This window comes from Coregonus clupeaformis, chromosome 23, assembly GCF_020615455.1.
Source record: "Coregonus clupeaformis isolate EN_2021a chromosome 23, ASM2061545v1, whole genome shotgun sequence".
NCBI lineage: Eukaryota > Metazoa > Chordata > Actinopteri > Salmoniformes > Salmonidae > Coregonus > Coregonus clupeaformis.
Window position 1 is genome coordinate 15,126,859 of NC_059214.1, and position 18,629 is coordinate 15,145,487.

The window sequence follows — 18,629 nt, forward strand, 5'->3', positions numbered from 1 at the left end:
TAGCTATCTAGCAATGAGCTAACCAAGCTAGTAACAAACTTGATAGATAGTGCAGCTCATGTTGAACAATTACAGTTGAAACTGGTCAGAGAGAGGTCTGGGTTCACCTCGAAAATGTTATGTATTGACTTCCAAACCATTACTAGCCCTGATGCCAGTATTTATTTATACAGCTCCAGTTTGGGTAATGTCTCTTCTGTTCACCCTGATCATGGTTCCCGCAGCAGCGACAGTGGTGTTGTTGACATGACAACTGTGCCGGAGTTCCGAACCTTCCAATGGATCATGTGACAAAAGCATTCGTTTTGATTGGCTGTTGCGTTCAACTAGTTGCACAAAGTTGAAGTTTTAACCGGATGCAACCAAGTTGCAGATTATTTGCTTATTAGTTGCAGGTGGTGTTTCATGAAGCAATAAAGAAGCAACTCAGTTGCAAGCAACAAAAATTGCGTGAAAGTTGCTTTGTGTAACCCCAGCCTAACACTACAGTGTCATGGTAAATGCTACTGTACATCATCATAGTATTAGTGGGACAGTGTTATCATTAGCATCAGTGATTATGCAGATTGAGGGATGAGAGCAAGAGTTGGGTAAATAGCAGTAGACCCTAACTTACCCAGCTAATGTTTTACCCAAACTCTTGTCAAACTCTTCCCCAACGCTCCTGTCCTGGATCTCTCCCAGTACAGTACACCCTAACACTAGCTCAGACATAGTGCCAGCGTTGGAATTTGGCACAGCCACAGTGTGTCAGAGGCTATGTCAATAACTCAATTTTGACAAAAATGCAGATAGAACCTTGTAGTCCCAAGCTCTCCACATCTCAAACTGTGTTTGCCTATAATCTGTATATGTACGGTGCTAGGCTATGCTTGCATCTAGAGTAGTGATGGATGGTAAACAGCGGGCGCTTTGTTAAAGGGTTACTTTAGGATTTTGTCAATGAAGCCCTTTATCTACTTCCCCAGAGTCAGATGAACTTGTGGATACCATTTGTATGTCTCTGAGTGCAGTTTGAATGCTAGTAGATACCATAGAATTCCAGTCATTGTGCTAATGCTAGTCAGCATCAGCTTGTGAAACTAAGTCTAACTCACTTCATACTGGATGCAGAGACATACAAATGGTATCCGTGAGTTAATCTGACTCTGGGGAAGTCGATAGAGGGCTTCATTGCCAAAATCCCAAATAATCCTTTTAAGTGCTGTAGTAAATTGCCTCCAGTCTCATAAAAGTCAGCATGTAGGCCCCGCAATGTGATTTAAAATGTGTCTATATTAGCAGTCATCTCATTGTCCTATGTGCCACCCCCCTCCTGCCTTGCTTCACCGCTTGACATGTTAGTCACTTGTTGCCAGCTCTGTCTTTTTCTCACTCATTGTCTTTCTCTTTGACACACACTTTACAGACATATGCACACGCACACACTTATTTTGCTCTCTTTTTACTCTTGCTCTTTTTCTCTCACCTTTCGTTCAATTTCACTCTCTCCATCTCTCTCTTCCTGTGTGGAGGATCCCCTCTGGGAGGTGTTGACGGTGTGATGGCGAGGTGGTAATTGAAGAGAGAGCTGTGAGAGAACGCACCTTGTGATGCCTTGTTTGGAAAAAAACAAATACACATCAACACACTAAAAAAGTCAATTTAACTGCCACAGTCTCTGTGAAATTCCAATGAAAGCATGCATTTTCCCCTATATGGAAACTGTGTAACTCTGTGCTCCAACAGATTACAGTTCTGGGCCCAGTTTGCCGATAGCGATGGAACTTAGGCTTACGAGTGTTTTAACACTGCATCTATCCTACAACGGCTGAAGATGTAACATGCGTTTCCCAAAACATCACGCAGAGAGAATGGTCGGTCAGTGTGTCGTTGGAACGTGTCGATACTGATAGGATTGAAGGAAAGGGAGTGCTGCTCTCGGATCAGCTTTCTCTGTTCAAATCTTTCCTTAACATTAGAATTATTTAACAATACTGACAACGGATCAGCTCCTAGAGAGATATTACCACAAACGGCTGCAAATATTGAGGCGGCCTATTCTAATGAAATAAAAATGCACTAAATCACAGATTTGGCACATCATTGCACACATGTTAGGCTACACATCATGAAATATATTGATACAAATTACATAGAGTAGCCTACAAGTAGCAAAGTATAACTAAATTGATTGAACATGAAATGTATTTGAATATGATTGAAAAAGGCCTACAGTGCCTTCAGAAAGTATTCATACCCCTTGACTTATTCCACTTGTTGTTATAGGCTGAATTCCAATGGATAAAATCAAAACAATTCTCACCCATCTACAAATGTGTTTAGACATTTTTGCAAATGTATTGAAAATGAAATACTGAAATACCAAATTTACATAAGTATTCACACCCTTAAGTCAATACTTTGTAGAAGCACCTTTGGCAGCAATTACAGCTGTGAGTCTTTCTGGGTAAGTCTCTAAGAGCTTTTAAATTGTCAAGAGGAGTAAAACAAGGTTGTCCACTACGGCATATCTATTTATTATGGCCATCGAAATGTTTGCTGTTAAAATCAGATACAACAACAATATCCAGGGCTTAAAAACAAAGGTGTCATTGTACACTGACAAGTCATGTTTAATTTTAAATCCGCAATTTGGATCCCTGCACAGCCTCATAGAGGATCTAGATAATTTGTCTAACCTCTCTGGATAAAAAACATATTGCGTATTGGATCGCAAAAAGATACAACTTTTACATTACCATGTAGTTTACCAATAAAATGGTCCAACAGTGAAGTTGACACACTCGTTATTCATATCCCAAAATAAATAAATAATGTAACGTAAAATGCAGGGAGTCAGGAAGCAGTTGCAGAAGGTGAGTTTAATAACGACGCAAAGCAGATGAACAAAACATAAGAAGCGTACGTAACGTAAGAGAAAACAATATTACCTAGTGACGGCTGTCTACTAAGGGCTAAATAAAGGGGGAGTAATCAAGGAGATAATGATGACCAGGTGTGTGTAATGATGGGGAGCAGGTGTGCGTAGTGATTATTGCCAGGGCCGGTGGTTAGTAGACCGGCGACGTCGAGCACTGGAGAGAGGGAGCTGGAGTAGGCATGACAAATGATCTCACTACAATACATTTTTATAGAAAGAAAGCCAAATTAGATAAGATCTTGCTACCATGGAAAGGACAACACCTTTCTATTTGTCGAAAAATCACCCTGATTAATTCTTTAGTCATATCACAGTTTAGCTATTTATTTATGGCCCTGCCTACACATAATGACTTGTTTTAAAAATTAAATTATCAAAAAATGTTCCACTTTATTTGCAACGGCAAGCCAGACAAAATTAAACGGGCCTATTTATATAATGAATATGAATTCGGAGGGCAGAAATTATTAAATATTAAAGCATTGGAACTCTCACTATTGGCTTCAGTCATATAAAAACTAATATCCGATCTGGTTCACTAGCAGATTAGTAAGAATGGCCTTTTCCCCTTCATTCAGATTACAACCTTTGAAAGATGGTTGCATTTTCAGTTTAATCCACCAGAAAAGACAGAACAAATATTACAACAAATATTATGGTAAACTCAAACATAGATCTTTTTTTTTTTTACAGTATAATCTTTGTCAATTATATCATCAATAGGACTGGTGGAGTTATGTCAAACATGCAGTTAACAAAAATATATGGAAATGTCTGCTCTATCCAAAATTACAACCAACTGATTGCAGCATTACCGCAAAAATGGGGTAGGCAAGTGGAAAGCGGAGAAGGTAAGGAACTTGTCTGTCAGCCCTGCATGAAAGACAAAAATTGGCAAAATAAAAATGTATGAAATTAAAAAGTAGACCAGTTTCCATTAATGACCAAAAAATGTACAGCTGCGCCATACAGGTTGCAAAATAGTTGGGAGGAGATTTTCGATGTACCGATTCCATGGCACATGGTGTATGAACTCGTACACAAAACGATGCCGGATTCAAAACTTACGAGTTTTTCAATTTAAATCATTATACAAAATTCTTGCAACCAATAGAATGCTATATATACAGTGGGGAGAACAAGTATTTGATACACTGCCAATTTTGCAGGTTTTCCTACTTACAAAGCATGTAGAGGTCTGTAATTTTTATCATAGGTACACTTCAACTGTGAGAGACGGAATCTAAAACAAAAATCCAGAAAATCACATTGTATGATTTTTAAGTTATTAATTTGCATTTTATTGCATGACATAAGTATTTGATACATCAGAAAAGCAGAACTTAATATTTGGTACAGAAACCTTTGTTTGCAATTACAGAGATCATACGTTTCCTGTAGGTCTTGAACAGGTTTGCACACACTGCAGCAGGGATTTTGGCCCACTCCTCCATACAGACTTTCTCCAGATCCATCAGGTTCCGGGGCTGTCGCTGGGTAATACGGACTTTCAGCTCCCTCCAAAGATTTTCTATTGGGTTCAGATCTGGAGACTGGCTAGGCCACTCCAGGACCTTGAGATGCTTCTTACGGAGCCACTCCTTAGTTGCCCTGGCTGTGTGTTTCGGGTCGTTGTCAATGCTCTTACTGAGGGAAGGAGGTTGTTGGCCAAGATCTCGCGATACATGGCCCCATCCATCCTCCCCTCAATACGGTGCAGTCGTCCTGTCCCCTTTGCAGAAAAGCATCCCCAAAGAATGATGTTCCCAACTCCATGCTTCACGGTTGGGATGGTGTTCTTGGGGTTGTACTCATCCTTCTTCTTCCTCCAAACACGGCGAGTGGAGTTTAGACCAAAAAGCTCTATTTTTGTCTCATCAGACCACATGACCTTCTCCCATTCCTCCTCTGGATCATCCAGATGGTCATTGGCAAACTTCAGATGGGCCTGGACATGCGCTGGCTTGAGCAGGGGGACCTTGCGTGCGCTGCAGGATTTTAATCCATGACGGCGTAGTGTGTTACTAATGGTTTTCTTTGAGACTGTGGTCCCAGCTCTTCAGGTCATTGACCAGGTCCTGCCATGTAGTTCTGGGCTGATCCCTCACCTTCCTCATGATCATTGATGCCCCACGAGGTGAGATCTTGCATGGAGCCCCAGACCGAGGGTGATTGACCGTCATCTTGAACTTCTTCCATTTTCTAATAATTGCGCCAACAGTTGTTGCCTTCTCACCAAGCTGCTTGCCTATTGTCCTGTAGCCCATCCCAGCCTTGTGCAGGTCTACAATTTTATCCCTGATGTCCTTACACAGCTCTCTGGTCTTGGCCATTGTGGAGAGGTTGGAGTCTGTTTGATTGAGTGTGTGGACAGGTGTCTTTTATACAGGTAATGAGTTCAAACAGGTGCAGTTAATACAGGTAATGAGTGGAGAACAGGAGGGCTTCTTAAAGAAAAATGAACAGGTCTGTGAGAGCCGGAATTCTTACTGGTTGGTAGGTGATCAAATACTTATGTCATGCAATAAAATGCAAATGAATTATTTAAAAATCATACAATGAGATTTTCTGGATTTTTGTTTTAGATTCCATCTCTTCACTGCTCGACTGAGGGACCTTACAGATAATTGTATGTTTGGGTTAATCATGTTAAACACTAGTATTGCTCACAGAGTGAGTCCATGTAACTTGGTAAGAAAATGTTAACTCCTGAACTTATTAGGCTTGCCATAACAAAGGGGTTGAATACTTATTGTCTCAAAACATTTCAGGCTTTAGATCACAAGCCTTTTCAACTGTTTCGGGAAACAGCTCAGAGATTTAACGATGCTCCTACGAAGGTTCTAACGATGAACTAAACCTTAAGATGCTTTTGGGAAACTGGGCCCTGTTCAGTCACTCCTTCAGGCTGCATTCTATAGTAGTATTTCACTCAGAATGATTCTGTGTTTTCTCATTTCTGTTCCCCCATTGGATTCAGTTCCCTATTCAGTTGAAATGACATAGAAAGGCAAAATTTCAACTAAATGTCTTTGGGGCATGTAAAGATCTTTATTCAAGTTTAATCCAACATTAAGGAGGAGCCACATCTGAAGCGGTAACCAGAATGACACGTGATCCTCCAGGCTATTTTGAAGGTTGTATTTGTAGTACTTGTCCTGTCATTTTGTAGTCCCTAACCCATGGCTTCTCTGTCATCTCTCCCAGGTGCGGTGGCCAGCACAGAGGTCAAGATGAGGCTGCAGGAGTTTGTCCTGAACAAGAAGAAAGCCCTGGCCCAGCGCAGCCTCAACCACTGCATGTCCACTGACCCACGTTACTGGTACAGGTGAGCATCTTACCCACACCCTTACTCTTACCCAACTATAGGTACAATTTAACTTACTTATGCCGGTGCAATGCGCCAAATGATGACATGTCAGAACTCTCTGTTCTTCATGGAAGCTGCACAGCCTCACATCCTCACCCCCCCAAAAAAAAATCCAGCCCTATCCAGATTTTGTAGATCTTAAAGGATATGCTAAGTATAAGCAGTATGGTAATAGCTCCATCTCGCCTTCTGATACTAGGTAGAGTTGCCGCCATATTGCTTGCACCATATGCAATCCACTCAGTTCTACACAAGTGTACAAGGGTTAAGGGCTAAATCAGTGGTATTCAAAGTCGGGGTCGCGGCCTCTAATGGGGTCGCGGGAGAATTGCAGTGGCATATTATTATTGTATTTTTTTTATATACTATTTTTGGTGGGGGGGGACAATTAAGATTACTAATTATTTTATGGGACAATATACAAACGTTTATGAGAAAGAAAAATTTGATTTGTTGTATTTTCGGAGTAGTTTTATTTATTGTTTTCTTTTCATTTTGATAAGAAAGGAAAGGGGATATCTAGAGATGAAAATGTAATGAATTGAAGGTTATTTGTTGATGTAAAAATAGACATTTATCGATTTGATGGTTGCGTTATTAGATTTGGGGTGGGGTCACGAGGAATTCTTGGGAAAATAATGGGGTCCCCAGAAATTCTGGGGGAAAAAATGGGGTCCCCGCTGAAAAGGTTTGACTAGCACTGGGCTAAAGGTTCTATTTAGGATTGGGTCTCACTGTCTGTGCCTCAGACCGAATCTACTACGTAGGCCCACTCTCTCTCTCTACCTCTGCTCTCTCTCTTTCCCAATTTCTCTCTTGCTCCCCTCCTCCTCTCTCTTTCACTCTACATCCCCCCTCTCCACCCCTACCTCTGCATCCCCACTCTCCCCTCCTCCCTCCTCCCTCCTCTCTCTCTCTCCTCTCTCTCTGTTCTCTCTCACCTCTCCTCACGCAGACACGTAGCCCATCTCCCGGCACCTCTGCTGTCACCTTCTGATAAGGGGGAATGAGAGGGTGCACAGAAAGGGTTTTGAGAGGAACCACCCGATAAATATTAACACACTGGCACCACACTCTTTCTTTTTTGGATGTATTTCTCTTTCTCTCTCTCTCTCTCTCTCTCTCTCTCTCTCTCTCTCTCTCTCTCTCTCTCTCTCTCTCTTTTTGTTCTTTCTTTCTTTCTTTTTTTCCTTCTTTCACTACAGTAGTAGTGATGGTTAAAGCTGGAATACTTAATGGTGAAACTGCCACGTCCGTTTGGGATATTACAACAACAAAGAAGTTACTGCAAACAACCAACAGTTTTTGCACGCGCAATAGAACAGCAGAATATGTACTGCATTTTTTTTACCACCTTACCTCCGTTTCATCCACAAAACAAAAACAATAACAAAGGTGCTGGGGTGGACAGTGGCGCTGTTTCCCCTAATGCAGATTCCATCTTTAAGTCCTTGGAGATAAGTTTATCTCCCCATTGGTGTCTTCCTTGTCAAAGTTATTGAGTGTTAGTGAGGCTGGGGCTAGTCCAATCCAGTGGCGTCATCTGTTCTTCCCAGTAATAACTATGAAGCCAGTGCAACAGTAGCACTGAAGGACATGCTCTCTATTGATTTAGCTCAAATATGAATTATCTTAAAGTTTCACTTGACAGTTTTACAGGGGTTTTACTTAGTTTTGTTTACTCTTTACTCATCTGTTACCGCACCTCCCACAAAAAAGACCACTGACAGCAGCCACAAAAAAATGAGCACTCTAAGACGACATCAAACAACATATATTTTATTCATCAAAACGTGCATATATTCTGACAGCTACGACATCATTTTTATAATTGCCACATGAGCCAAAGACATGTCAGCCATGCAACCTAGACGGGCTCGCTGTGTATTTGAGATGGAGGGGAAAACCAGACAGATTCAATTCAGTGGGCTGCGAAGACGACAGCTGACCTCAATTGGCCCCAGACAGAGGAAACATCAATGCTGTTCTTTCTTAGCAATTAACTGAGAAACATGAAGCCCTCTTCAAGGTTTTACTGTAACTCAGTGGAACATAATGGCGGTTAAGGAAGACGGACACAGAGACAGACGGGTACACACTGTTCAATGATAGCTGAGGATAGATGGACACGCAGTAACAGAGAGGCAGACAGATGCCTGTTTCTCCCTCATACTACTTAAGCCACATCAACTGGCATGAACTATTGTTACCCAGTCAGACAGACTAGCACGGACAGACGGGCAACATCAGCAGATCGTTCGCACACCAGCAGGTCCTTGCAGTAGTAGGAGCTTTTATGGCTCCATCAGATCTGTTCCCGCTCGTTGCCGTGTCAGAGCGGGTTTGTTTACAAACACAGTGCTTCGCACCCCTTCAGGCTGGGCATATGCATTGTGGGTAATCTGAGATGGCATGCAAAGTGTTGGGCCATAAATAAAAAGGTCTGCCTGAGGGCAGGCTGTGTGTGGTGGGGAGTGAACTGTGTGTCCTGTGTTTGTGGTGTGTGTGTGTGTGTAACCTTTCAAATATGGATCCATTGTGCCTTAATGCTTCGTGAAGAGCAGATGTTACAAATGTATGATTGCTTATTGCATGTTGGTGATTATCCATCATACTGTGTGCAATCGCTAAATGTATTTATCTACAATGGAGGAATACGTTCAGTTTACTTCCAATAACCAGACATCCTCTATCTTGCAAGTGAGGTTGACTTTTGCTCCCTTTGAGCCAAATTAAATATTGCAAATGTGTATTTGTCTCCCTTATGTAGGAAGACCCAGCACAGCTCCCTGGACCAGAGCTCCCCTCCCCAGACAGGGATGTCCACTTACAACCACGCCATCCTGGGGATGTACGACCCCAAAGACAACTTCCCTCTCCGCAAGACAGGTAGGCCTCCGCCACCTTACCACTGAACCCTAACCCCTGACCTCTTTTCACTTTGGAGTGAACTATCAATGTGTTTTTTGCTTTCCTTGACTGTGTTTGAAGCTCTTTTTGAAAGCTCTTACCTTTCCAACTTTCTCTTTCCACATTGTAACTAATCTAACAGTTAGTTAGATTAAGTCAAAGTGAGTAGGTGAATAGGTGTAAGCAATTTGGTGACAGCTCCAATTGGCCTACTCCAACATATTGCCTTCACTCATGCAGGCTTTTTCAGATCAGCAGGAGGAAATGGGGCCAAAGTATTGGGCCAAAACATTTAAAGTAGATGTAGCCAACTGAGTTACCTTGTGCCAGTTGTCATGGGTGACACAACTGTTGACACCAGTGATCCACTGCAGTTGCCACCAGTGACGCAGTGCAGGCCAATTTCTCCCCAGGTCCCAGCAGTCTTTGCTTCTGGATCATTAGCAGTGTCATGTGTGGAGCATTGTAGTGTTGGGGCAGATTAGAGATGCCAGTGGGGTAGATTATCAATCCCAGTTACTACTATGATCACTATCTTGACATTCAAGAGTTCTTCGTGACTGGTTAGTATAAGGATTTCTGCTGCTTTCTTATTTCCTTTCTATATTTGTAAGGGTTAGCGTTGTTAAGATTATGTATTTTATTCAAGAGATGTGGTTCAAGAGAGCAGCAGGGTTATACAAATCATTACCAACCTGAGAACAATGTTGACATGAGAAACATAAGAAAACAAACCAACTAAAAAAAGCAGGCTGTCTATGAAACATACAGAGTCTGATATCAAGCAGCGCTGGTTGGAGAGTACCCATTTCAAAACTTTGAGAAACTCTACTACTGCTGTGTAAAACTCGGAGCAGAGCCCCCTGCCTGTGGGGGCTAGGCAGTGATTATTCAGTTAGCGTCTGGGTTAGTTTGTACGCGTCTGTCCCTGCTCATCCACCTGGAGATCTACCTCAGTGTACTCTGGAGCACCGACAGCCCTGATGCCTGTGGGGATGTGGACAGGAATGCATTATCCCGGCAACAAGCGGAAATGTTATGACAGAAACGGGAGAGGGCCCAGGTTTGAGCCTTGCGAGACACCTAAAAAAATGAACAGCACAGACTCATGTCTGGAAATGTTTAAGATTTGCTACTGTTTACCTTGCACTGTTCACTCGGGGATAACTGAAAAGGTCATAGATGCTCTACAGTGTGATTAGTACATAGCACCTCAGCTCAGGTACCAGGCTTGTAATATAATTTATAGTTAAAGGTATACATTACAACGACAATATGCATGCTCCACATATTTCAACCCCCCCCCCCTCCTTCCTAATTAAAGACCATCCCCTCATATCACTTCTCCACACTATAGTCAGGTTGTGCATTACACTCCCTCCCCATACATTCCCATCCCACACTCTCTACACCACCCACTCGTCTTTATTCTTTATCAGCTGTTTAGCCAAGCACTGAGACCTCATTGTCCACACTGGGCTCTGCGTGGTTTTTATCTGTGTTCCGCTGTCATTAAACCACTCACGGGTGAAGAGTGCAGCGCGTGTCATTTCCCCTTTTGCGACGCCACATCTCTCCGCTCTACTGGCGGCTCCCACCATGGCAGGCGTAACTGCGGCAGCTGCACATTTTTATGCTGTCGCGTTCTGGAGGAGGCTCCGTCTGTCTTTAATGTCAGAGGGAAAATGTCACACTTCTCATCCGTGTCTCTTCCGCTCCCTCGTATCCACTTCATATCTCTAATTTGGAACATGGGGATCTAAAATCCCCCCACTGTATTTTTCAGTTATTGACAAGCAATGCCTACATGTATTCAACTGACTAGCTTTTGAGATACAGTGCCTTGCAAAAGTATTCATCCCCCTTGGCGTTTTTTTCCTATTTTGTTGCATTACAACCTGTAATTTAAATGGATTTGTATTTGTATTTCATGTAATGGACATACACAAAATAGTCCAAATTGGTGAAGTGAAAATTCAAAAAAATAAAATAATGGAAAAGTGATGCGTGCATATATATTGCTATGAAGCCCCTAAATAAGATCTGGCGCAACCAATTACCTTCAGAAGTCACATAATTAGTTAAATAAAGTCCACCTGTGCGCAATCTAAGTGTCACATGATCTGTCACATGATCTCAGTATATATACACCTGTTTTGAAAGGCCCCAGAGTCTGCAACACCACTGAGCAAGGGGCACCACCAAGCAAGCGGCACCATGAAGACCAAGGAGCTCTCCAAACAGGTCAGGGACAAGAAATGTTGTGGAGAAGAAATGTCAGAAACTTTGAACATCCCACGGAGCACCATTAAATCCATTTGTTTTAAATGGAAAGAATATGACACCACAACAAACCTGCCAAGAGAGGGCCACCCACCAAAACTCAAGGACCAGGCAAGGACGGCATTAATCAGAGAGGCAACAAAGAGACCAAAGATAACCCTGAAGGAGCTGCAAAGCTCCACAGCGGAGATTGGATTATCCGTCCATAGGACCACTTTAAGCTGTACACTCCACAGAGCTGGGCTTTACGGAAGAGTGGCCAGAAAAAAGCCATTGCTTAAAGAAAAAAATTAGCGAACACGTTTGGTGTTCGCCAAAAGGCATGTGGGAGACTCCCCAAACATATGGAAGAAGGTACTCTGGTCAGATGAGACTAAAATTAAGCTTTTTGGCCATCAAGGAAAACGCTATGTCTGGCGCAAACCCAACACCTCTCATCACCCCGAGAACACCATCCCTACAGTGAAGCATGGTGGTGGCAGCATCATGCTGTGGGGATGTTTTTCATCAGCAGGGACTGGGATACTGGTCAGAATTGAAGGAACGATGGATGGCGCTAAATACAGGGAAATTCTTGAGGCAAACCTGTTTCAGTCTTCTAGACATTTGAGACTGGGACGGAGGTTCCCCTTCCAGCAGGACAATGACCCTGAGCATACTGCTAAAGCAACACTCAAGTGGTTTAAGGGGAAACATTTAAATGTCTTGGAATGGCCTCGTCAAAGACCAGACCTCAATCCAATTGAGAATCTGTGGTATGACTTAAAGATAGCTGTACACCAGCGGAACCCATCCAACTTGAAGGAGCTGGAGCAGTTTTGCCTTGAAGAATGGGTAAAATTCCCAGTGGCTAGATGTGCCAAGCTTATAGTGACATACCCCAAGAGACTTGGAGCTGTAATTGTTGCAAAAGGTGGCTCTACAAAGTATTGACTTTGGGGGGGTGAATAGTTATGCACGCTCAAGTCTTCTGTTTTTTTGTCTTATTTCTTATTTGTTTCACAATAAAAAATATTTTGCATCTTCAAAGTGGTAGGCATGTGGTGTAAATCAAATGATACAAACCCCCCAAAAAATCATTTTTAATTCCAGGTAAGGCAACAAAATAGGAAAAATGCCAAGTGGGGTGAATAATTTCGCAAGCCATTGTATTAATTTTGTTGCAGTAGATATTCAACAACAATATATTGGACATTAAAATATCAATATTTTTACATTGATATCAAACAGTCATGTCTGCTTATCGGGACAATAGTTACTTTGGAACCAGACGACGCTGGGCCAAGCATTTTGATATGGATAATTTGTTTACTGTAAATTGTCTCTAGCAGCGATTTCCTCTCCTCACTTTTCGGTGTTTCATTCGAGCAACATGCTACAGAAAGTTTGGGAGTGAATGCAGTAGCCAATACGGCAAAGTGTCAATACTAGCTAGCAAGACTTCCCCTCCTAAAGGGAGCAAGAGGAAGTGACAGAGAGGATGAGAAAGGGAGGGAGAGGTTTAGGGTTAGAAATTGAGGAAAAATAGATTAGGTGAGACAGAGAGAGAGATAGAGAGAGATCGATGGAGGGAACATGATGGAGGCGAGAATTAGAAAGAGAGGGAGGTGAGAGAGGGAGGGAAAAAAACGAAAGGACTGGAGTCAGCAGACAGTGCGGTTGTGCCCCTGCAGTGGGTCGTTTGGCGTGGCCGCACTAACACCCTTCAAAGTCACTGCATCCCGGGGTGAACCCCAACGGGCTCCTCCAGCCTGCGGAGCAGACAGGCCATAAGCCCCTGGTTCTGCCTGCATCAACACTTTACCCCCGCCATCTCTCCTCTGAGCGTGAGAGAACAGAGAAAACCCTGGCACGGGCACAAACCTCCATCTCCCCACTCCACCCACCCATCCATCCCCGACTCAGCCCTCTCTCCACTCCTGGCTACCAGCCATGTCCTATGGCTTAGGCCCTCTGGGTCTGCTTGAGCCACTCGGCCACACTACAAATAAAGCTCAGCACTGAAGGCCCAATGGCAAATTTTACGCCTCTCTTATTTTATGTCTCTCTTTCCATGCAACTTTAGTGAGTGTATTATTTATTCAGCAGTGTTGCAGTGTTTTACTGGGGCGACATGCATTTTATGTGGTGGCTGTTCTAGACTGATGTGAAAGCTAATGCAGCATTTGCAGGCTAGTGTGTCGATGCTTCTGTAGCTTAACCCACATCCACCTGTCTTCACTTACAAAGCAACTAGTGCGTCATGCACTGAGATCATACGAACAAGAATGAGAATCGTCCTCCAGTTATCTTCCACTTTCTATCAAAGGTTCCAATGTACCTTCTTTAATACCCCTATACGACACCTTGAATCCCCCTCCTGCACCTTCTCAGAAAATCCTATAATACAGTATCTGCCAACAAAACCACAAATAAACACGGCATCCATCTGTGGCCAGTTTACTTCAAGACAGCTTTGTGGATACAGGTAGTCTGCACCACCTTATTGTCAACTACTATTGTTCGCTTGGTCAGCCATATTGGGAGAGTCAGGCTAATTTGCACTGGATTGGATTATAATTTGTCAGAGGAATTGCCTCTTTGAATGTGTTCCCATACACTCCAGCTGCTAATGCACGACGTTCACGACTGGGCCACCCCTGATCCTGTTAACAAAGACTTTTGGACAAGTGCCCTCTACCGCTTTTTTTTTGATAATCAAGTTTCATAAATTCAACCGCAAGTTCAGCCCCTCAAATTGAAAGTGCACTTTCAAAAAGTGCTTATTCATTAAACAACCCCACACACTCAAAGTCCTCGTTCGTCCCAAATGGGCCAGATGTATTCTCTGGCTGCACCTCGTTCCAAGTGCATTAAGAGAGGCACATGTTAAACTCTTATCCCTGTTTTCATATTCAAGGATACTGAAGGGAAAGGGTAGGAAAACAAATAACAAACATTCCCTGACCAAATATCCACTGACTGCTATTATGAGTATGTGTTAAGTATATGTTGTTCTCCAAATCACGTAAAATGTATCTGATGATTTATGCGTATGTTATTGGATGGTGCCCTCATTGATCATATCCCCACATATAAATATCTAGGTATCTGGATTGACGAAAAGCTATCTTTCTAAAAGCGTGTTGATGAGTTAGTTAAGAAATTAAGAATTAAAATGGGGTTATTTTAGGAATAGGTCATGCCTTTCATTAAATAGCAGAAAACAAATTATTCAGTCGACATTCATACCGTTTATAGACTATGGCAATATTGTCTATATGAATGCAGCTGCGACTTTATTCAGGCCATTGGACACAGTTTATCATAGTGCACTACGCTACTATTATACTATATATATATATATATATATATATACTATACTATTACTGGCTATAGGTTCAGTACACATCACTGCATTCTGTATCAGAAAGTAGGCTGGCCCTCTTTGAAGTCTCGTAGATCGATGCATTGCAACTTCCACCGTACCTTACTTTATTGTTAACTTAGACATACGAGATACCAGACCCGGTCTCCACTGAGTTAGGTAAATCTGCTTTCATTTTTTTGCAAGGCCCTCTAAAGTTGGATGAATTGGTGCCTCTAGGGCAATTCAAAAGGCTGATTGAGGACCTTTTTACTGAAAGATGTTTGTTTTCTATGATTGTGTTTTGGTTTTCGTGTATTGACGTGAATATTGATGTGTATATTGATGTGTGTATTGATGTGTATAAAGGGCGCATCTGTGAAAGAGACCTTGGTCTCCGCATGGCTCCCTGTTAAAATAAAGGTTAAATAAAACATTTTAATAAAATGAAGCCAAGAGAGTCCCATGGGCCTTGCCCGACTTACGCTGATGAACGTAGCGTGCCTTCTCTAGCCGGACCCATTTCACACGAGGTCACGGGCCAAGCCAAAGGGTCAACTGGTTTGGTTCGGATGAATTGAAGGAAAGGGAGAGAGAGGAAGGATATTGCCAGTGGGTGCTGCAGAGAATAAAGCTGTCAGTGTCTGGGGTTGAAAGAGAAGAGAAATAGGCTAGTGAGTGGCAAGGCCTCAATATTTTTTTTATACCCCTACCCGAGGTAGAACAAAACACAATCATGTTTTTTCATATTTCTAATGTCTCCCATTTATGAAATTGATGGTTGTGTAAAAATATGTTACTGCAAAAGTGGTTAAATTAAAAGATTGTGACACCCAAGCCTAAACTAAAAAAGTGCAGAATAATACCTGGCTGGAGGGGGACGGGTCACATAAACTCATGTAACCCAATATTGCAAGCTCTGATATTGCAGAAATGTGGAATAAAATAGTCAGTTGTCTGCCCTTTATACACAAATAAACAGCATTAGGATATCTTAATGCATCTTGGAAATATAGACCTCTAAATACAGAGATACAATAGCTGGAAATATCAACTATGAATATTTATGATGAATGTAAGCTTTATTTTCTGGTAGCTGATTAATAGACAAATTTCCAAGTAAAGTGTGCTCTTGTTCAGTGCTGTTTCGTCCTGCCTGACAAAAATGCATACAGTTTCACATGTCTTTTGATGTTGTGGCTATTGTAATGGTCTCTAAGGAAAACAAATGGGCTCAGACATCGAAATTAAATATTTTGGAGTCCAAGGTTCCTTGAAAGATTTTGTATCTTTAGCCCTTGCTCTTGTAATTTAGTCAGGGGGCCACCACAAATTATTATTTGGGCCATCCTGGATTTTGCCTCAAATCCAATATGGCTTCCAAAATCCAATATGACTACCAATGTAAATATTTATTTTTTGTACACTCTTAGAATTTTTTTTTTCCAAAAGGGTTCTTCAGCTGTCCCCATAGGAGCACCCATTTTGGTTCTAGTTAGAACCATTTTGGGTTCAATGTAAAACCCTCTGTGGAAAGGGTTCTACCTGGAACCCCAAAAGGTTCTACCTGGAACCAAAAAAGGTTATTCAAAGGGTTCTCCTATGGGGACAGTCGTATAAACCTTTTAGGTTCTAGACAGCCGCTTTTTTTCTAAGAGTGTAGATGATAGGCATTCTTTCAGAATTGTGTTCAACCCTCATGGCCATAAAGGCTGTTTTGGTGTAAAAAATATATATATTCTGAATCCAATATGGCCAACATAATTACACTCAAACACCTTCGCCTGCATATAAATTGCCCTGGTTTATTTTGTATTGTGTTATTCTGCCTTGCCTCTGTTGTGTTTGAATAGCTGAAGCCAACTAGCTTTTCAATGTGTGTTCATATTTTTCACGACACAAGCACATAGTAGCATAACCAAGTTACAGGAAAGTAACCTGTAATACAACAGTCAGCCACTCTAGTAGCATATATGTACAGCACTAACATTTCCCCTCTTATCCCCACAGAAACTAACTGTGCAAGGTTGATTCAAAGTCTTTGAGGTGACCAAGATAGTGTGTGTCCTAACAGGGCCTGTAACTGAAAGTTGCTAATTAGCATTAGAACAATTAGGATTAACATTAATATTAGCTTTGCTAGTAGATACCATAGACTTCCAGTCATTACGCTAATGCTAATTAGCATTGGCTCGCGAAACGACCTCTAACTTCCTTAATACTGGATGAAGAGACATAAAAATGGTATCATGAGTTCATCTGACTCTGGGGAAGTATATAAAGGTCTTCATTGCCAAAATCCCGATGTACCCCTTTAAGTTTGACCATCCTAAGGGGCCTCTTGTTTGCCATAGATGGAATTATGTCTTTATAGAGATGTTGGGATTACTGAACAGTTTCCCAGACCAATGCATGAGTCACCACAGCATGAGAGTTCATTCTTCATATGTGAGTGCAGTCCAGGTGTCACATGGGCTGGCCAGCAATGTACGCCGGCATTTTGGCTGTTGAATGGCCTCCTGACATGTGGCAGTCCAGTTCCTTGGTGTCTCTGTCTTTAGTAACTGCCAGAGGGGGACTGATGGTGTAGTGGACCTATCAGGGGCAGTTCTGGGAGATTCAGGATGGCATTGACATTGGAGAGGTGGTTGCATCCTCCCTATACACCATAATGTCACCAAGTCAACATGTACGGCATCTCATTTTACATTTACGTCATTTAGCAGACGCTTATCCAGAGCGACTTACTGTTAGTGAATACATATATTTTTTTATACTGCCCCCCCCCGTGGAAACGAACCCACAACCCTGGCGTTGCAAACGCCATGCTCTATCAACTGAGCTACATCCCTACCGGCCATTCCCTCCCCTACCCTGGACGACGCTGGGCCAATTGTGCACCGCCCATGAGTCTCCCGGTCGCGGCCGGCTGCGACAGAGCCTGGATTCGAACCAGGATCTCTAGTGGCACAGTTAGCACTGTGATGCAGTGCCTTAGACCACTGTGCCACTCAGGAGACTGGGAGATTCAGGGTGGCATTGACATCGGATAGGCACAATTTATATGGCATGTGAATGCCCACTAAGTTGATGGCATTTCTTGTCAATGAGTATCAGGTTGTGTGTTGGTTTATTGTAGTGAACACTTAAAATCAAATCAAATCAATTCAAATTTTATCGGCCACATGCGCCGAATACAACAGGTGCAGACATTACAGTGAAATGCTTACTTACAGGTGCAGACATTACAGTGAAATACACTACTTGCCTTATGCGCTTGTCATCATGTGTGGTTGCATCCTACCCATACACCATAAAGTCAACATATTCCAGGGCAGACAGCCAGGGTGGTGGACATGATTTATTTGGGGGAAGAAATGTGCCAGCTCAACCCAAACAGCATTAGAGTGCACTGGCAAATTCCAATGTGTGTCACAAATGCAGTGAGCCAGAGGAAGCTCACGTTGGATTCAGGCAGCCGTATTGGGCTAGCAATGAATCAAAGCTTACTTCTAAATAATGAGGTAATTTAAGAACCCAATCCTGGAGGCACTAGTTATACTACAATTGGTATACCACAAGTTGTAGAGCTAGACAGAGGGTGTCGAGGGTTCTCTTTCCTTTCGTTGGAACCTCTGAGTTGCCTCATTGATCCTCAAAGAGGCTTGTGATTTGCGATGCCAAGCAGTCTGCTGCCTTTTCTATAGTGCTGAGCGATTTAGTGCTTTTTGAGGTCGGTTTGGTTTTGGTTTGATTATTAAAAAGTAATCACGGTTTTTCGGTTTCTATGATTTTTC

The 18,629-nt window shown here is 42.4% G+C and overlaps 1 protein-coding gene across 5 annotated transcripts in view; it reads left to right on the plus strand.

Moving 5' to 3' along the window:
* The window catches only part of LOC121536646 (histone deacetylase 4-like), a 176,490-nt gene that overhangs the window by 82,811 nt on the left and 75,050 nt on the right, over positions 1–18,629 (plus strand). For all 5 annotated transcript variants that reach the window (XM_041844057.2, XM_041844058.2, XM_041844054.2 and 2 more), the window contains 2 exons: positions 6,131–6,251; positions 9,064–9,182. In XM_041844057.2, the coding sequence (XP_041699991.1) occupies positions 6,131–6,251; positions 9,064–9,182 (240 nt within the window). The remainder of the gene's footprint in view (positions 1–6,130; positions 6,252–9,063; positions 9,183–18,629) is intronic.